Here is a 21,009-nt window from a genome sequence, read left to right on the forward strand (position 1 = left end):
AAAGTGCTGTAACTTTCACATTTTTTTGTTGCATCCAATAATAACCTTTATTTTTAATTTCAGGACTCAAAGCTAATGGTATTCATTACACCGTTCATTCTGTCAGAAGAGCTTTAGAAAATACTGCAGTGAAAGCTGAAAACATAGAAGTATTTGCACAAGGACATGGCATTATTCAGGTACTTTGTAGCAAAAGCCCAAGGTATAAATAACAGTCAGCAGAACACTGAACAACAGAAGTGTAGCTTCTAGATGAGCTTATTCAGTTTGCTCTCATGCTACTTGATTCTCAGATCTGACTGAGGAAGAAGGTGGGAGCATAGTGGGAGGGGGGAAGAGGAATGAAATGGTTCTTCAGTTTCAGCATACAGCTACAGTAGAATAAATGTGTTAACTAAGCACATTCATTCTTAGACTGATCAAAAAATGCATGTAGATATAAAAGTGGGATGTGGTGTTTTATAACCCACGTGTGGATTTGGATGCCTAAATTCTGTCCTAATGTCCAAAAATGTTTTTATGCTATTGTCAGAGACATATGAACTTGTTCTGTGCACACAAAAGCTGGAACTGTTAGTTCTGAGCAGTGAAAATAGAGATACCCACGCTGTTTCACAAAGCAGTAAAGCTGCAGTTTTGCCTTGACTTTGCTCTAAGCCTGAATTGAAGTCTGACTGTTCACTGTATCCTGTGGACTTCTAAATAATAGTTTGGAAAGTTGTGATCTAATCCTCTGTGTGATGAAGATGAAGTGAATCACAGTCTCCCTGTGTATAAGCTCAGGCTCCTAATGAGCATCTGCTGTTTTTTGCCTGCACTCACTCCCATCTTAAACAAATAAAGATACTAAGGTTTTGCTCTCTAGCTTGAAGATGCTAAATGTTAAATGTTTAGCCATAAATTCATGTTCTGAAGATTCTGAAAGCACATCAATAATGCTGAATTTGATACAAAAGGCAAAAATGGTGGTAGCTGTATCAAAAAAAAAAATTGCCACAGCAAGATTAAATGGACCAGTCATATCTTATTATTAGTAGTTTATGATCAAAGCATGTGTTAAAACAAGTGGTTAAAACTCTGTGTGGCTGCAGCTGTTTAATGTCCACTTGTCTCAAAGAAGAATGCCATAATCTCCACTGGTGAAGGTAGCTCACTGTGGAGAAGGCAAGATTTTTGGAGTCAGTAGACTAGAAAGTGAGATAAAAGGGTGTCTTTAAAACAAAAAAAGTGAACTTGTACTTTGAGTTTACTGTGACAGCTCATTCACCTAGATCCAGGACTGGATTTCATGACCATGATTCTTGTTGCATATCTGTGCATAAAACTTAAGTGGGCATCCCATATGGCTTGTCTCTTTTGAACTTCTGAATTTCTTGTATTCTGTATAAAAAGCTTAAATGCTTAACTAGTGTTGTTTCTCATGTAAGAAAGGCACTTAAGTGAGTCTAGAATGTCTTAGTCTTTGAAGTCCTCTGTTTGAAGTCATCTCAAACTTTCATTATGCATTTTTGGAGTATTTATAGGAAAGGAGATTTGTCCTTTTTTTTTTAATTTTCTTGACTTTCCGTGCTCTTGTGTAGCTGGAAATATTGCCTCATTTTCTATACTGAAGGCGCAGTAAGTGTTGCTCAGGTAGCACGAGATACTTCACAGTTGGTTGCTGTGCTTACTGAACAGTTCATATTGAAGATAGTGTGCATAAATTATGATTTAATTGAAAAGTTGTTAATTTAGAATGTGTTCTTTCTAACAAAAGGTTGACAAAGCCTATGACTACCTCATTCAGAATTCATCGTTCACGAGTAACGTAGGCTTTACAGTTACTGTCGGCAGCAACCGTGGAATCTACCTCAGAGATCCTGCCCAGATAGCTGCACCTTCTGATCATGGGGTTGGCATAGAACCTGTCTTTCCTGAGAATACAGGTAGGAAAGAGTTTTTTATGGGGTGGGGGGAGTAAAGTATAATCTTTACACAAAAGGGCTGTGATAAAGTGATGGGAATCTGTACCCTAAAGAGTAAGTGCAACTCTGAATGTCATGGTCTCTGAAGGCATGCAACTAAACAGCTTTGCTACTCGAATGTCAGACTTAAAACTGCAGCACTTCTGGGTTTTGAGGGAGTCTGTGTCTTCATGCTTCCTCTCGCTGAAAAAAGGGGTCTCTCTCTGTTCTGAAGAAGTGAAAATCAAAGTTGTTGAGCTAGGGGAAAATAGACAAAAAAATAATCAAATATCCCTAAGGTTTCATGAAGTTGTAGAACTTCAGGGCTTTTGTTGTAGGTAACTCTTGACAAAGAAAAATTACTATTCTAACATGGAAAAACTTACCCAGAAATTAGTTTCACAGCTTTTTAAGGAGTACAGATTCTAGATTTGGACTTTATGTAAATGGCTTCCACAACCAGAGAAAAATCTTACAGTTAGACTAAAACTAGACTTTTATTCAGTAGCTAATAAAGGAGAAACAAGTATATCTAAAGTCAATACAGGAATTGATACAGGTTTCAGTTTCTTAATAAAAATAAATTGTGCAAATCAACATGAGGTTTGGCATAGTTTCTCCAGAAATGGTTTTGAATGGCTTCGTAATGCACAATTTGGAACTCTGAGAGACTGAATTACATTGTATTAAAAAAAATAATCCATGTGAGAGCTTGCTACTGAGATTAATTTCTTCGTAAAACCAGTGATCTTCAAGGTTGTCTTGTGACAAAGGAGTGAGTATATTTAGGAGAGGGAAGGATATGAACTCGGGACAAATCACTGACTCAGAGTAACTTAGTTGTTTGATAAATTATACTCTAATTGTTGCTTTTTAAATTTACTATGTAGCACTGAAAAAATGGTTTTATGAGACTCTTTGGCAGGAAGCAAGCAGCCTGAAACATAACTAGACACTTGTAATACATGACTGGTGTGTAGCATGATGTTGTTTCCCTGGTACCTGTCCAATTGATATTCTGTGCTGTGTCTGGTGTCATCAACAAGACTAAGTTTGAGAGACTTTAGTCTCTCAGTAGAAGGCAAAGGAAGGATTGTCTGCTCAGTGTCTTTTGAAGTTCTTTTTCAGCTTTAATTGCTTCTCATGTGCCTGAGGGGATTACATCTGATAGTAGAGTGCTCTTTTTTCCATGTTTCCTAGTGCTAATTAACATTATCCAATTAAGCTAATCACATTTTTGTTAGAGAAAATTTTTCAAAAAAATTTAAAGTAGGAGAAAGCTGCTTTTGTTTATCACTAAAATACTTCAGCTAGGATTGGAAGCTGTTATTTTAATCCATGGGGTTTTTGACTTGGAAGATGATTTTCAAGATTGACTAAATTGACTGTTAGCAAACTCAGACTAGATTACCACAGTAATTTTTGATAGACTTGACCTCTTGCTTATTTGCTTTATAATGTAATTAAGAAATTAGCATTAGCTTAGGAATTTTAAAGCTTTGGAATCAGTGCACTTGTTTTTTATAGTATTTTTCTGCATTAGGTCAGATGTAATACAGGATAGTTTATACCTGCTTCCAGACTATAATGTGGGCAATTGCTTATTAGCCTACCTTTGACTTTGTCTGGTTTGACTGTTTCAAAGGGGAAAATTCTTCTAAATCTGAGCACAACCTTTATTTTACTATACAGTGCTGCTATTCTGTTTTCCTTAAAGAAATTACACAGAACACTGTCCTCGTGGAGAAGCTGACATCCAGGGGCCCTAACAAATTGGTTCCAAATACATTTTATTGATAAACACATTTTAGTAGCAGATACTGTTTTATAATAGAATATTTGTTGTTGAACTGTTTTTTAAAACTGATTTCTTGGCAGAAAACACTGAAAGAATATCCCTCCAGCTTCATTTAGCTTTAACTTCAAATGCACCATGGGTTCAGTGTCCTAGTCATTTGGAGCTTATGAACCAGTGTCGACACATAAATATTCGTGTGGATCCACGTGGCCTGAGAGAAGGACTGCATTACACAGAGGTATTGAAGTGTTGTAAGCAAAATTGTGTGCTCTTTCCCTTTCCTTTGGTCTCTTAACTTTTTATGAAAGTAATTTTTAAGGAAATAAACGGTGTGTGCTGTAAAGACCAGAAAATGCTGCTATGCTCCATTTCACTATATGGGCTGAATCCAGGGTTCAGCAATAGTTACACTGTACAGCATTGTATAGTACACACCAATGGGACTTTGAGTATCCATGTTAAAAAAATTAAAGCATATAGAAAATATAAACCAAATAAATAGCAATTCGTTAAGTTGGGCTTTTTCTCTTTGTATATTTTCACCTTTGACTGGCTTGCTCAGTTGTGTATTATTGAAGACAGAGGTTTGAGGTTTTAGGAGATCTTGTTTCTCTCTGTGGTTGCTTAAGGACTGGCCTAATTTTTGTGGTGATTCCATGCAGTCTTATGTGAACCCAAGATTTTGCTACCCCATCCCATTTTGGAAGATGAAGAAGAAAAATGTGTGGTAATGGCTATTTACAGCAAAAGCATTTTGCTAACTTAGAGAGTTACATTCAAATTTGGACAAATTAGTATGAAAGCCATTGCATTTCTCATTTTCTCTCCCAACTATCATCTTTCACTCCTACAAAAGAAACACACCAACAAAAGATATTTTTAAGCCCTCTCTGTCATCATCCCAAACCTTATATTGACACTGAATGTTTCTGTTTCATTACTGTTGACCACAGACAGTGTCAGTTTGTTTTTTTAAAAGTGACTTGCTTGAAATGCTTAGCCTTGCAAGTCTTTGGTACAACTGAGAACATTTTAGCGAAGTGATGATGAATCAGATTTTCAAAGATAGTATTTAAGGCTTGACTACAAAAGGTGTGCAAGTCTAACTGTAATTTCTTAAATGTAGTCCTGGTTTAAAATATTTCTAATGAAAAACAAAAATAAGTTAAGTAGAGTTTGTCCTAAACAGCCTTTCTGTTTTCAGTTGAACCTAATTTGGGCGTTTCATGTAGGGATTATCAAATGTGGATCAAAAGCTTGAAAACTTTTAAGGAGAGACTGAAATCAGTCTAAGTGTGAAAACTATTTTTTCTTGGTGAACGTTGCTGTTTCACTATGTGTAGGGTGACAGTGGTAAAATGAAGATGTCTTTCTCAGTGATAACTATAAATATTCAAAACATTCTGCAACTGGTTAAAGTTGTTTTCTATTTGATTTTGACAAAAAAATTTTAAGGTGCTGTATTTTATTTTCTTAGGTGTGTGGATATGATATAGCAATGCCCAATGTAGGCCCTCTGTTCAGAGTTCCAGTAACTGTTGTTATACCAACCAGGTCAGTAAACCCAGGCTTTATCTGCTTTTTTAAGGTATAGTTCAGTTTTCTGTGCCTGCTTTACTTGTTGACACACATTCTGCCACCTTCTTTCTCTGTGTATTCTTGAACTTATTATTAACATGGATAGGGGAGCAGAGATCTGAAAAGATTCTTGCAGCAGACTTATACCTCAATGGTTTTTATGTAGTTTTGGTGCTGTCAGCCAGAGGCAGTGTGTTCTGGTGGGCTTGGCAACAGCCATCAGAATACAGGTGACTTCTGGCTTGGTGACCAAAGTATCAATCAAAATATTCATGGCTGTAGGTCAACTGGAGCTTGGTTTTTTTGGTTTTTTTCTCATTTCTGATTGGTGGACTAGAGTATGTAATGTTAGGGATCATTTGGCAAGTGAACATTGGCATAAGCTTCCCTCATGACCTTAATATGCTGAACTTAGAGTTAGTATTGTGCCCATAATTATTTCAAACATATGGCTTCAGTTATGTTGATAAGGAAGGAGAGCATTTTATTAAACCTGTGCAGTGGGCAGTCTGCCCTGAGGAAAACAATGTAACTTTTCTTTAACTTAGAAAAATACAATTTCTTTCCTACCTTAGCTCACTTTAATGCAAAGTCATTGAACCAGGAAAAGTGTATACATTCAAAATTAGGGTTCTTTGATACTTATGTCTAAGCACAATAACTTTGGGAACATGGGAAAGGTGTCTACATACTGTGCCAGAGATGGTGTTTTAAAACTTTTTGATACATTGTGCTGTCTGATTCTGTGCTAGAATGGGCTAAAATAAGCTGTGCTGAGGACTGAATATCTTCACTGTATACTTTCATTTTAGAGTATTTTTTAATTAAGAAAAACTTCAAAAAAAAAAAAAAGCTTTACAGCTTGTTTGCATACTGTGTGTGTTTTCTTTTTGACATACAGAGTAGATGAATCATCAGGCTATGATCTGACATATACAGATGTTCATTTTAAACCTGGTCAAATCCGAAGACACTTCATTGATGTTCCACAGGGAGCTACATGGGCTGGTAAGGAAAATAAGTACATTAAATAGAATTACGTCTGTCAGACTTGACAAAGTTGTATTAAGATAATATTTAATTGATTCTAAGCATTTAAATGAGGGGTTGGGGGGGGGGGGGGCTTTGTTTGGTTGGTTTTTGGGGGGTTTTTTGTTTGTTTGTTTTTTGAGTTAACTTGTAGTTTCTGGTATAGTAGCATCCTGACTGTCTTTTCAAAACCAACAAATGCAATCTAAATTGATTGCCCATAACTGCAGGAATGCCCATATGTATAAATCACTAGTCTGAGGTTTACACACTTTTTAAGGTGTATGTATGGAGTGTTGTTGGATGCTTAACTGAGGAAAATGTGACTTATATAATGCAAGTTGCTCATAATTCTGCAAGGAGAAGAAAAATTTTTTTTCTTGTCTTCCTCTGTGAAATTTCTAAATAACCAAGAATCTTTCATTTAAACTCAAGTTAGTGATAAGACTCTCTGAAATTCAGCAGCAGTCTTTCCTGTACAGATTGTGTTTATTTTCTGATAGGTTTTCACCATTTAGTTCAGTCACTTTTCTCTTAACTGGTCTGTGAATTACATAATTTTCCTTAATTTGAAAGGGTCTTTGTAAATAACTGATATCTAAGCATTATTCAGTTATGGGTCTACTTGTATAACTTCTTAAATTACAAATGGCTTGTGAAATTAATCTTTTTCTGGTGAATCTGTGATTTCCTTCCAAAATTCTTGACTCTTGAAACTAGATTTATTTCTTTAATTTAGAAGTGACAGTGTGTTCATGTTCAGCTGATGTGACTGCCAAGTTTGTGCTTCATGCTGTTCAGCTAGTGAAACAAAAAGCATATAGAAGTCATGAGTTCTACAAATTTTCATCCTTGCCAGAAAAAGGATCAGTGACTGAAGCATTTCCTGTCTTGGTAAGTTTCCTTAGAGTGCTGTAGGGGAAGAGAGAGAAAACAATACATCGGTGCAGTATAACCTGACTCATTCTGGATTTTTTTCCAAAGAAAACCCAAACACATTTGTTACAGTAGTGAATGCATCTGGATTTCAATTTAAAAAAAATATCTAACAGCCAGGTGGTGTCTCTTAATTATTTGGTCTATACCCTTATAGTACATGTTAAGTACATCTTCAGTTTACTTGTACTTGTTTATACAAGCCAGTTTGTTTCTGTTTCAAACAGGGGCAGCAACTTGTTGATTAATGTAGTTTTAGTGCTTACTGTGGTAATCTGGGACATCTTGATGTTGGAGCCAGGTGATAGTGACTGACTTACATTCATACTGCTTAAGTACAGCAGGCTTAGATTGGATACTAGCTCCTGAGTCCAAAACAGAACTAAGGAGTGAGCAGGCAGTTCAGGGGTATGGGTACTAGAGTCCACTTCTCAAGTTGGTCCCCTACCTTGCTGAATTTAGTTCACAGAATCATAGAATTGGCTGGGTTGGAAGGGACCTCAGAGATCATCAAGTCCAACCCTTGATCCACTACCGCTGCAGTTACCAGACCATGGCACTGAGTGCCACATCCAGTCTCTTTTTAAATATCTCCAGGGATGGAGAATCCACCACTTCCCTGGGCAGCCCATTCCAATGTCTGATCACCCTCTCAGTAAAGAAATTCTTCCTAATGTCCAACCTAAACCTCCCCTGGCAGTTGTATAGCTCTAAAGCCAAAGTGTGGTTATGATTTCTGTGCTGTGCAGGCTCCTGCTCTCTGTGAAAATACCAGGTAGGGGACCCTAAGCTAAGTTAGTCACTGACACGTTGTGAACTTAATTTTATCATGCTAGTTTAAACAACCAACCAAAACAAAAAACCCACAAGCAAGCAGAGCAGCAAAACCCTCGGACTTCCCAAGCTTCCTGTCATTTTCTTTTTAGGCAGAGAGGGGGATATCTTTTCCTGATAAACATTTTTTAGGGTGCACATATGAAACTCTTCCATGAACTGCCTTGTCTACCTAGTTTGAAAGATAAGAAAGAAAGATGTAACATTTAAAAGCTTTCTCTGAAGGGTATAACCCTGGTAGTCTTTTTGTTGTTTTTTTTTTTTTTATGTGGTCATCAGTCATCATGTTATTTTGAAGCTGTCATTTCTTTTCTGGACCAAGTATAATGACTTATCTTGCACTGTACAACCCTATATAATTGGAGGAATCTTGAACATAATAGGGTCTTTTTTGAGTTCTTTGGATTGGGATTAGTGAGGCTGGGGTGAATAGAAAGGGAAGATGGGAGCTTGTGTCTAACTTTCGCTTTTGTTATGCAGGCTGGAAAAACCATTGAATTCTGTGTTGCTCGTTGGTGGGCAAGCCTTAGTGATGTTAGCATTAATTACACAATTTCTTTCCACGGTGTACTTTGTGCTACTCCCCAGCTGAACATGGTAAGATTTCCAGATTATTTTGAATTATTCTGAAATCCTGCTGTGTCTCAGAATAAAAACCATTTTATTCATTCTTGCCTGTATTTAAAAAGGCTAAAAGTGTCTTTATACATGAGATATTCATGTTTTATCTTAAAAATTGCTAAGCAGGAATTCAGTCCTACAGAAATGCCAATTAACATTATTTATTAATTTTTCTGTGCTTTCTTATGATAGATTAGTAGAGGGTAAAAAGAAAAAAAACCCCAAAACAAATTAAATACCCACAACTTGACAGCAACAAAAAGGGTGTAATAAAAAGATGAAATTGTTACAATACTTCACTAACAAGTGTTTTTCTGAATAAACTTTGCTCGGACCACAGTTCTTGAACTTGAGTATCTAGACTGCTGTTGCTGCAAGACTACACTCCAAATACCTTTTTGAGTATAAATTCTAATAACTTTTCTATTCAGTGCTTTATTAAGATGGTTTGATTGATAAGATATTCAGCTTTTAGGGCAGTGTTATGAGTTCTAAGGTTCTTTGGTACTGAGGTATTGATAAAGTTATTAAAAACATTAGTATCATAATATTTGGTGTATTATCTTGCTCCTGTGTTCTTTGCTGTCCTGTGCAACCTGGTGTGGCTTGACATTGCCTTTCTCAGGAGAAGGGCTCTCTGGGAGCCAAGATGGCAATACCTACATGAAGCAGCAGCAGCATGCTGATTTATCCTAGCTTCTCCTCCCTTTTTTCTTTTCTTTTAGATAAGGGCCAGAGAAAATTATAGCTGTCCCACAGATTAATTTGGTTTTATTCAGGCTTTAAGAGCTGAATAAACAGGGAAGAAAAGAGTGAGTGCAGTATGCTAAGGTGCCTGTAGAGCAGGAAAAGAAATAGCTGGTGGTGGTGGTAGCAGCTCCCCCCACCTCAGCAGGATTATATAAACTGAATTATGGAGAGTTAAAAATGAGAATATCTAAGAATTTTGCCCTTGCTTCTTGAGTACCTGCATCTTTCATAACTTATATTTTAATAGTGCTGATATACTGATGGCTTTGTCATGGGATACTGCTAGAGAAAAAAGGTTTCAAATTATTTTTTTGATCACTAAATTGTGTGTGTAGTATTGTTGTTTTGTTGGGTTTTTTTTTATTAAACTATTCTGTGCTAGTAGTGCTAAGGAGAAAAATGATAAAATACTTCAGACTCTAGACAAATAATAATTGTATTTAGTGAACTACGTACGCAAAGGAAATCATCACAGATGTGCAAACAAAACCCATCCTTGCCCAAAAGTGACTCCTACAGTTCTGTACAAAATACTTAAATCAGGGAGTTGGGGAAATATAAATAAGGCTGCAGCTCCAAATGCTGAAGTTTCGCACTTCCAAAAATATCTCCTGTTTCTTGCAGAGATAAGCTCGGGACATTTTGAAACTCCTGCAGTATTGCTCCTTACAGTATAGATAAATACCATTGATGTTTTGGCTTTGAGGGACATTTCATATCTGATATTTTAACTGCACAGAAGCATAATTGTTACATACTCTTTCTTTAGCATGCTTCAGAAGGCATCGTGAGGTTTGATGTTCAGTCGCTGTTGAAGTACGAGGATATTGCTCCCTGCATTAATCTGAAAAGCTGGGTTCAAACACTCAGGTAGAGTTTGTGGGGAATTGGGGAAGTGGGAAAACTATTCCTATGTAATTAAAACAGTAACAAATTTGCAGTGAAATGTAGGATAACAACAAAATTCGTGTCGGACTTTGAGTTGATTTGGAACCATCAATTTCTCAGTGTTTTTTTTTTTTTTTTTTTTTACCTTTGACAAAATTTGAGACTTATGGTGGTGTTTCCCATACAAATAATTTTCTGTAAGCTAAGTAAAAAAAAACAACCAACCAAAGAATATTGCATTTCTTCCATTTCTTACACTTAAAGGTAAAAGGTACTTTAATATCTAAAGAAACAAGCTGCAGAGTTATTTGATGCTGCTGTTTGTTGTTTTGGTTTATTTATTTTTTTTTAACCATCTGCTTCAAAACCTGGCCAGTTTTCACCTGGAAAGACTGTATTTTCCCCTTACTTGATGGGAAGTGTTTTCAAAGGCTTTGGTGCAGAATTTTGTGTGGCAAGTTGTGTTTATATTGTTGTCAGTTTGACATAAGCTGATTTGGAGGAAAAGCTTTGTGGGAAAATTCCCAAGCAGCACAGGAGTTAGTAAAGCAGGTCACTCCAGGAGGAAAAAGAAATGCCACACTGTTGAAGCAGTACTTTTAAGACTTAGACAAGTAAATCAGTAATCCAATGTTTTCCATTATTTGTGCTTCTCAGTGGAGACCTTGGGCTCTCTCTCTGGAGCTTTTGGATTTTTTTCATTGGAATTGAGGTCACCAGTAGTGTAATGAATATGCCACTTAATGTTAGCTTCAGAAATACCTGATTTGATATGCCTTAAGTGTGGAAATAAAAGTCACCTAATGTAGCTTTGCTTAATTCTTGATTTGTAAAGCAGAGGTGCTCTTACCTCCTTGTAATGTTTGTGGAACTCATCTGACAGAAAACAAACTGCATTTAAGGAAACTAATGAGAAATATTTATATATTTAAATTAAGGCATGGATAGTGTCACTTGAAGTAATGAGTCATAACACAGAGGCGGAAAAAAAGTACTGAATGGCTTCTCATTCAGTCTCTTGATTTTTCAGATGCTTGGAGGCAGGATTGTCATGTGTGGTATTACTCTGTGCTTAAGTCTTCTGTCAGCAGTCTATCTGGTGTCTGCCAGACAGGAAACCTGGACTATATAGACCTGGGATCTCACCCAGCCCAGACTAGGCTATGCTCTTGGCAATGAAAGAGCTAATGGGATCTCAGAGAAAAATTTTGTTCATGTAATTAAAGGCTGTCAAAACTAATGAATGAAATGTTAACTTAAACGATGCCAGGCCACCCTTATTCTGCTTTTACTTGTATCCAAAGCTCTGGTTTTCTTCTGTCATTATTATTTAGCTTATATTCTTTGGTGCCTAAGGTCTAAAGTGTGTGTGCTGCTCTAAGTAGTAGCTTGTCCTCACTGTATCAGAGTTACCATACACTGCATCAGTAATACACACCAAGATTCTTCTGTTACTACTCAGTATCTTCTGATCACAGAATCATCCGGGTTGGAAGGGACCTCTGATATCATCAAGTCCAACCCTTTATCCACTACCACTGTGGTTACCAGACCATGGCACTGAGTGCCACATCCACTCTTTTCTTAAAAACCTCCAGGGATGGAGAATCCACCACTTCCCTGGGCAGCTCATTCCAGTGTCTGATCACCCTCTCTGTAAAGAATTTCTTCCTAATATCCAACTTAAACCTCTCCTGGCAGAGCTTAAGTCCATGCCCTCTTGTCTTACTGGGAGCTGCCTGGGAGAAGAGACCAACCCCTGATGTGACCTTCTGAAACAATTATCAACATTTTCCTATGGCCAATTACTGTGCCAATAATTTTCCAGTCTATGAATAGAAGTACTGATTGCTGGAAACTAGAGGTGCAAAGTAACTTGATTTTTTTCCCTAATCCTGATCTGTTGGCTTTTTTTTTTTTATTTTTTCTTTTTTGTTTAATATCTGTTAATTTTGAGCGTTTACACATGCTTTCTAAGTTCTGCTGGCGTCTTTCCATGGCACTGTGTAACTAAACCTAATTTTTGAGCTGTTACTCATTTTAACAAAGAAATTTATACTGCCTGGATAGTTAGCATGCTTAGAATATCTTATCACATGTGTTGAATTCCATTGTGCTTCAGAATATGCTTTTGCTTAACCAAGATAATTTTGATGTTTCTCAAGAGTACCTCCTGTTGTGTTTTGTTGTTTAACTGCAGACCAGTGAGTGCAAAAATAAAACCTCTGGGTTCCAGAGATATTTTACCAAATAATCGTCAACTGTATGAGATGATTTTGACCTATAACTTCCATCAGGTAAGGGCTATGGGTGATTGGTTTTTTAAAAGTGGTTAATATTTGCAGCATGTTTTCCAAAACTGGATTTAAATTTTAACTTAGCTAAATAACCAGCCATAAACAAGGTCTAGATTCACACTCTAGATTCTCTACAATCAGAATTATGGTTTGGTTCTCTTCAGGAGCTACTGTTGCTTTAAATGGGCTTTTGTTAAGGTATGATTTTGAATACATGTTGTAACATCTGTACTTGTTTTACTCAATAGTATATTAAATACCTTGGATTTTGTTTTACTAGCCTAAGAGTGGAGAAGTAACACCAAGCTGTCCACTTCTTTGTGAATTGTTGTACGAATCTGAATTTGATAGTCAACTGTGGATTATTTTTGACCAGAACAAAAGACAAATGGGTTCAGGAGATGCCTACCCACACCAGGTACAGAGTTATTATACCTTCTGTTTTCTGAAGTGTGAAAATTTTCATTCTTTTTCAACTCCTGTTAGCTTTTAGAATTCCCTGATGCATAGGCATAATGTTCTTACATCTTCATAGGAAGACAGGTTCAGTGATGTGTCACAGGTGGTGATACATTTGCATGAAAAAAGTAGTGACAGATTCATATCCATGAAGTAGAACATCATGATTTATTTTTCTTTCCCAGGAAGGAGGAATAGTTATGGTTTTGTTTTATTTCTACACAAAACTTTTAACTTGATTTCTTGTGATTTTTGGCTGCTGCATCTCAGAAAGTAAAATTCTTTTTGTCGGTATGTTTGGGCTTTTTACAAACATGATACCTTGAACTTTTCTATCCATGAAAGGTGGAAAGGGTCTGTTATTTTTTCTGTAGCCTGATTTGTCTTCAGGTAGATCAGAGGCTTCTGTATCCAGCAAGGCTGTTCTCTGTGCTGTTGATGTCTTCAAACAAATGCTAAATATGATTTACTTTCTGTTGCTCTCTTTCAAAGGGAGGTTGTTTTTTTTTTGCATGTGACTTGTAGATGCTGTACCCCCTGTGGGAATATCTTTCTACTGAAGTAGACCGTGTGTCTGGATCATGGGGGGGGATAAAAAGAAAAGAAAAAAAAAAACTACAAGAGAATAGTTTTCCATATTATTTTGGTTTTAAAGTGGTTTTTACCAGTCTGAAATCACAATTAACTTAATCAATGTAGTATTTCTTTGGATACCTTGATCATCTGGGAGTGTACAAAAGATAACTTTGAAGCATGTCTTTTGAATCCTATAAGTAAATTTCAGAATTAGCATTATTTAAAGCTCTGTTCCTTGACCTGCATTTCTAAGGTGCTATTAAATCTAAAAATCAAAGAAGACTGTTACTTGCACCTTTTGGACTGCAAGATGGCAACTCTGCTGTTGTGCATCACAGAACAATTCTAAAGCAATTTAAAATTATTTAGTACAGGAAGAAATAACAGAAAGCATGACTCCCTAACTCAGGAGAGGGAGAATCTGGGAGCAGGGAGTTCTGAATTATTGTCCCTTTCTACTTAGAGCTGCTTTTTGTATTACAGCAGCAGCAGCAGAAAGGAAAGGAAACTTAGCATGCCACTGCTTAGACATTGACATGGCACCCTTTTAGACTGATATAAATAAAAGAATGTTTTCAAAACCAGGAGTCTGAGAGTTTATGGGGGGGGTTGTTGCATGTTTTATTTGGAGAAAGCTTGGTTGTTTTTTTTAGTACATGGAAGTTATGTTGTCTTCATATTCCTAACTGAATATATAAAAAAGCTCAAGGAAATGAGTCTGTTGGCTTGCTGTACTGCAGCCTTAAATTTCACAGTTTTGTGAAAAAAACTGAGTCTCTCTGTGTGAAAGCTGGTTCAGTACTTGAGATAGTAGATGTTCTGTGCTATAAACAGAGGAGCACCCAAAGTTACATAGTAAGCTGAAAATGTATCAAGGTAAACCTGCTAGAGATTTTGAACTGAAAATTTAGCAAGAATTCTTCTTATTTGAGCAGTTAGTAAAGTGTGAGAATAGGAAAAACTACGTCAGCCTATTTTTTGGTCTGAAAACTGATTATTTTTTTTCAGTCTATCCAAAATGTGTTTCAGGTGCTATCAAACGTTGAAAGCACTCAGTTTTCAGATAAAACTAATCCAACTTAGTATACCTTAAATGTCCAGAGCTATATGGATGAAAAAGAACATGATAGTCTCATTTCTGGGTTTCTTTGTGGATGGTGAAGTATTTAATCTTGACATTTATGAGAACTTCTTTCTTTCAGTATTCTGTGAAACTGGAAAAAGGAGATTACACTATTCGGTTACAAATTCGTCATGAACAGAACAGTGAGCTGGATCGCATCAAAGACCTTCCATTTATTGTTTCTCATAGGTTGTCTAGTACCTTGAGCTTAGATATTTATGAAAACCATAGCCTTGCTCTCTTAGGGAAGAAGAAATCCAACAGTTTGACATTGCCACCAAAACACAGTCAGCCATTCTTTGTTACATCTCTGCCTGATGACAAGTAAGTTACTGAAGTCCTGTGTTTCTCAACTACATCTAAGCATCTGCCTCTTCTCTTAACTAAAGTGATAGTTTAATAGTGTCTTCCTGTTCAGGCTTGGTAACTCCTCTCCTGTTGCTCATTCACTGTTTGTGTTCTCTGTAGTCCCTATGGAACAGTAAGGAAGCTGGGTTTAATGCTGAACTTTCTTTCTTTGTGTAGAATACCTAAAGGAGCAGGACCAGGATGCTATCTTGCAGGAGCTCTTACACTGTCTAAAACAGAACTTGGAAAGAAAGCTGTGAGTATTTGAAATGGGTTACAGATGCTTTTTCCAAAACTTTTGAAGCAAGTAAAGGGCATGCCAGGAAGTGCTGACTTTCCTGCACTAGGTTTAGTAACAACATATTTTAGAAGCAGTTGTTTTGTTATCAACTCAAGGTAACTTCTAAATAGTTCTGGTTTTACTTTCATCTTGTTAATGTCAAATCTAATTGCATTTTCTAAATTTTGAATTCTAGTTCTTTTACTCGGAATCCTTGTATTTCTAGAAGCAGCAGCTTTTTGTTTGTGGCAACCTTTAAAAGTGACTCTGTAATTCCCTAGATTAGTGTAACTTCTGAATGAAGGCATTAATATATATAGTTTTGTGCATGTTGGGTCTCTGATAAACAGCTATGGTCTTCCTTGAATGCATACAATTTTCAGGAAAAATACATACTTAACAGCTCCATGTTACTATTAATAAGTAGTATGAAATTGCTGACTCAGATGCAAAAGCAAATACTCCTACCTGCTGCACACTGATGTTGAAAATCACTAATACAGCTGTATGCTTGAACAGACTGATGTAAACATCTCTGTATGTGATGGTAGAAAAAAGCTGTAGGGTTCGTTTGCTCATAATGTAGCATCTTGTAAAAACTGTTTTCTAACTGTACAAATCTGTAGTGCAACAGTGATTATAGTAACTAGATTACTATTATGTGTATCTGATGCTAAGCTATTTAGAAGATTCCCTTAGCTGTTTTTGAATAGGTAGCAAAGATGAGCATAAACTTGAATGAATCCTCATGGTTGTTAGAGGTAGTTCATCTGTGTCCATATATTACTGTATATGGACAGTAACTGCTGAACAACATGTATAAAACAGGAGTGTGTTTATACAGAAAATAAGTTCCTGTGAGTATGGGGCATATGCATTTAGATCTTACTGAGTAGAAAAGTTTAGATCATTCAATCAGATTCAATTGTTGGTAGCACTTTTGGGGCAGATTGCATGTAACTGCAGGTTAGATAATGTCTGTCAGGTGAATTTAAGTATCAGGAAGGAAAAACTCTAAAATACTTAGTTTTATATCACTTTGTGATTCCTGCAAGGTTGCAAGTATACTTTTGTGAAATCTGTGGTAAATTCCTTTCAGTTGTGCAGTATAGTTTCCCTAACTTGAATTCTACAGTTTCTTGAACTATTCATTGTAGTTCTCATCTTGTTTTAAAAACAGCATGAGTAGTAATACACTGCAATTTCTAGGATGGGAAGTAGGAGGTAGATAAGTGTTGCCTGTCAAATTTCATATGATGAAGAATACTTAAGAACTAAAGAGAAATTGTAGCTGAGGCATGTCTCATGTCATTGTCTAAGGCATTACTGTTATGGTCATATTTCACTGGACAAAGTGTGGTATCAAATAGTATTGGGTACTTTCCACTACCTGTAGTGAACCTCAGTTTTGTCCAGGAGACAAAAAAAAGGAGGACTAGACAGCCAAGTTGTCTCTAGGTCAGCAAGTATATGAAAATGTACCTAATTTCTGTGTATTTATTATGAAATAGCACAGTGCCACTAAGCAGTTAAAATCTACACTTTGGAGGCTGTAATTTATTCGTTTAAGCTAAGTGGGTAACAACACTTGCTTGTCTTGCAGGAATAACAGACTGTATACATAATAATACGTTGGTTTATTAATTTTAAAAGCCTGAAAGGGCATGCTTTACGAGCATGTTTGATCATAGATGTGACTCTCTAAACATTTAAAAACCTGTAGGTTGAAAGTATAACTTTGTTTGTACAGAGAAGGTGTCTCCATCCTGTGTGGTGTGTGCATGTTTTCTTACAGTATGTTATTCTAACTCCCAGGGGCAGTCTGCAGCAAAGCGACAAGGAAAATTTAAAAAGGTACTGAATGTTAGTTTTTGAAAAAGATATACTTAAGTCTTTTTGCATATGACTTAAAGAATTTGTCTACCAGTATTGGTTTTTAAATTGTCTCCCTGCTCTACCTTGTTAGTCCCAAGTTGTTTACTTCAGCACCTTAAGTATGTCTACTGGTAGAATGAGAAAACACAACCATAATACAAAGCTGAAAGGCATGTGAGCATCTGGATATTTCTGCAACAAGTGCTGTAAAATGCATGTGCTGATTAGTGGTCTGCAATTTTCCTTTTTCTCAGGAATCTTTTGTGTTTATGGTCAAGATTTTGTGTGGCAAATGTATCTGCCTATTTTATGCTGTCTGCAGATAAGGAACTGAATATATACCTAACATTTTGATGGAGAATTGGGTATCTAACTGTATACCAGGTCTACTGGATTAAGAGCAGGCTTCATTATAGTTGTAAAAAACATATACCGAGCAGTCTTTCTGTGGAGAGATGGACTTGATTGAAAAAGGCCTTTTCCAAACAAAACAATTCTATGATTCTATGAAAAGTCTTTCAATTCATTATTCTACTAGAATATAACTTGTTATAGGCCAGGGTTTATAGAGTGATGTATCAGGTAGTAGAATTTACCGTAGGAGGTAGGAGCATGTATGAGATCTAAATTATGGGTAGGGAATGAGTGGCTTTTAACATGGTAGCGTTTAATATTGTACTTTTTTGATATTTACATTAGGTATTCCAATATTCCTGCAAGCATTCAGAGACAAAAGTTTTATTTAAAAAATTTAATAGGCTAGCTTTCTAAGGCTACTGCATTCGGGTTTTTTTTTTTATTTGTTCTCAAGTTGTAAGGCTAGTTACATTCTTTTGGGTTTTTTTTTTTCTTTTGTTTTTTTGTTCTGGATTTTATTAGTCAGGATTCTTGTTAGAAATTAGACATGAGAATCAAGGGAACAGATTTTATTACTGTAATCTGTTACTTTTTTAGCTTATTCTGAGAGTAACTGAGCCTGCTAACTTTTTGTCTTTGTGTGATAACTGCGTGGGCATGTGATGAGGCTTTACAAGAAGGATTTTAATGTGTTGCAGTTTATTTTCATAATGCATCTAAGAATTATGCAGATCACATTTAGAAAGATGATTTAAAATCCTGTGTGAGTGTGTGTTTGTGGCTTCTGCTGAATAGGGTATAAAATCATCATCAAGTGAATCTCTAACAAGGGAGTTAAACTCTATATGTGCTTTAATTTACATAACAACACCTTATAAAAAAGATCCAAAAGGTTGTAGGTTCTGTTTATTTTCTTTTTTTTCTTTTAAGAACTGAGATTTGTATTCAGATCTGAGCTGTACACCCACACAAGCCAAAATTAAAACTGTTCTTGATACTTCCACCTATTATTCATGAGGCATCAGCATACTAGCAAATAAGCAAAACAGTGTATTTCAGAGCACTTGTCTATTATAAGAGCTCCATTAATGACAATTTATGAGAATGCATCTCTGAGGGCCTCCTAGTTTACAAGTTTTGAATAGTTATCCTGCCTTGTCACAAATTTACATGCAGTTAAGATGCTTTCCAGCATGGAAAACATGTTTATATATTTCTTTTGTGACCCATTCAGTCAAAAAGGTATGTGTAGATTTTTCATATTTTTCACAGACAAGTCCAGGCCCTCTTGTAAGATTAGGAATGTTAATTTACAGGTCCCATTTTTATTTTATTTTATGCATATGTTTTTCTCTGATACTGGTGACTAGCCTGTAGAAAGCTTTTTTTTTTTTTTTTTTTAATTAGGTAGGTGAGGAGAGAGGGAGCACTACCAGAAATTGCGGGTGCACGTTTCTGGTTGTTTGAAAGTAGTTTTATTTTCTCAGAAGGGCTGAAGCTGGAAAGGACCTCTGCAGGTCATCTGGTCTAATGCCCCTGGTTGAGCAGGGCCTCCTAAAGCTGGTTTCCCAGGGCCATACCTAGACACTTTTTTGAACATCTCCAAGGGTGGAGACTGCACAACCTCTTAGGGCAACCTGTGTCTAGTGTTCTGTCACCCCCACTGGGAATTCTTTTTCTGATGTCCAGAGGGAACCTCCTGTAATTCTATTTATGGCCATTGACTCTTGTCCTGTCACTGCACCACTGAAAAGAGTCTGCCCTCCCTACACATTTACACAGATTGATGAGATTTCCCCCTCCACCCTGTAAATATCTTCTCTAGGCTGAACAGTCCCAGCTTTCTCAGCCTTTCCTCATAGGAGAGGTGCTCCAGCTCATCATCTTTGTGGGCATTCAGTGACCTCTCTCCAGTATGTCCATGTGTCCCAGAGATGGACGCAGCACTCCACCTGTGGCCTCACCAGTGCAGAGTAGAGGAGGTTCACCTCCCTTCACCTGCTGGTTGGTAGCGATCTAATGCAGCCCAGGATACCATTAGCACTCTTTGCTGCTGCCTTATGTTCAAGCTGGTGTCCACCAGGGTCCCCAGGTCCTTTTCTGCCAAGCTGCTTTCTGCCCGTGTTACACACAGCACATACCAGTGTTTGGGTTTATTCTTCTCCAGGTTACAAGAATTACTTCTCAGATTCTCCTTGTGGAACCTCTCTGTTCCTGACAACTCATTTCTGCAGTCTGTTAAAGGTCCCTCTGGATGGCAGCACAATCCTCTGCTTTATCAGCCACTCCCTCCAGTTTGGTATCATATGCAAACTTGCTGAAGGTGTATTGTCCTGTTGTCCAGATCATTAATGAAAATAATGAACAGGATTTGATCCAATGTTGACCCCTGGACCACACCTCTAGTTACGGATTATGCCAGGAAATGGCAGCTTAGTTTTCTAAAGATGGTTTGATCCTATTGTAAATGGACAAAAATGTCAGTGGATTCCTTTTCTCAGAATAAGCAGATGTCCTTTATTACAGCATAATTGCTGCTTAATATGTAATTTTCTGCTCAAAAAGGTGTTTTGATGGACTTAATTTTATTTTAAAAAAGCCCAAACCCTAAACAACTCTTAGGTTTGGGGTTTTACTTTGTCTTTCTGTCTCTAGTGTGCCTGAACTTTAAAAAAAATAAATCCTTTCTTGCTGACTACTGAACCTGTGGTGTATATGAGGTTCAGAAGTCAGTCATGTTTTTTTCCACTGTCTCCAAGCGTTGTCCTGAACATACTTAGAATGAAAACAGATCTTTTTCTGTTCTGTAGGATTTTTTTTTTTGTTGCTGTTTGACATAATATAGTTTTTGAAGAGCCGTATGTAACAACTTGCTAAGGGATAGAAAAATTCGGCATCTTTCCTTCCTACTTTACCATCCTTTCCTCCAATTTGAAGCAAGAAATTTGTTACACAGATATTGATAAGTACTAGTGGAATACTAATAAATAGTATTATATAATCAAATGTAAAAATCCTTTGAGCACTGGGACACTGTCCCTGTTTAATTAGGAGGCCTTCAGACAAAAAGATGAAGTATGCATTGGATCTACTTTTGTGTAAGTGTGGCTGGTGTCTTCAAGAAACTTCATTAATTTTCAATTAAATAAGAGTACTGCCATAGAAATAAGCAATGTTTCACAAATCACGTGCACCTTAAAATAGACACATGTTCAGCTGTGTGTATGCAGATGTACATGGTGTATGCTAAATGGAAAATTTATTAAATGGAAAATAAGACCTAGTATATGTCCCTTGAAGGAGTTTTCTCCTGTAGT

General features: G+C 36.6%; 1 protein-coding gene across 3 annotated transcripts in view; it reads left to right on the top strand.

The window, feature by feature from the left end:
* The window catches only part of TPP2 (tripeptidyl peptidase 2), a 57,110-nt gene that overhangs the window by 17,353 nt on the left and 18,748 nt on the right, over positions 1 to 21,009 (top strand). For 2 of the 3 annotated variants that reach the window (XR_011725656.1, XM_071742638.1), the window contains exons 12-23: positions 64 to 179; positions 1,757 to 1,925; positions 3,822 to 3,979; positions 5,219 to 5,295; positions 6,221 to 6,327; positions 7,088 to 7,242; positions 8,599 to 8,715; positions 10,259 to 10,359; positions 12,578 to 12,674; positions 12,955 to 13,092; positions 14,912 to 15,156; positions 15,358 to 15,436. Coding sequence is in view for 2 of the 3 variants with exons in the window: in XM_071742638.1 (XP_071598739.1) it covers positions 64 to 179; positions 1,757 to 1,925; positions 3,822 to 3,979; positions 5,219 to 5,295; positions 6,221 to 6,327; positions 7,088 to 7,242; positions 8,599 to 8,715; positions 10,259 to 10,359; positions 12,578 to 12,674; positions 12,955 to 13,092; positions 14,912 to 15,156; positions 15,358 to 15,436 (1,559 nt within the window). In the remaining variant the exon portion in view is untranslated. Of the gene's footprint in view, positions 1 to 63; positions 180 to 1,756; positions 1,926 to 3,821; positions 3,980 to 5,218; positions 5,296 to 6,220; positions 6,328 to 7,087; positions 7,243 to 8,598; positions 8,716 to 10,258; positions 10,360 to 12,577; positions 12,675 to 12,954; positions 13,093 to 14,911; positions 15,157 to 15,357; positions 15,437 to 17,275; positions 17,315 to 21,009 lie in introns of all 3 variants that reach the window. The other variant, XM_071742628.1, reaches the window with a different exon arrangement.

Source organism: Heliangelus exortis, chromosome 1, assembly GCF_036169615.1.
Source record: "Heliangelus exortis chromosome 1, bHelExo1.hap1, whole genome shotgun sequence".
Lineage (NCBI taxonomy): Eukaryota > Metazoa > Chordata > Aves > Apodiformes > Trochilidae > Heliangelus > Heliangelus exortis.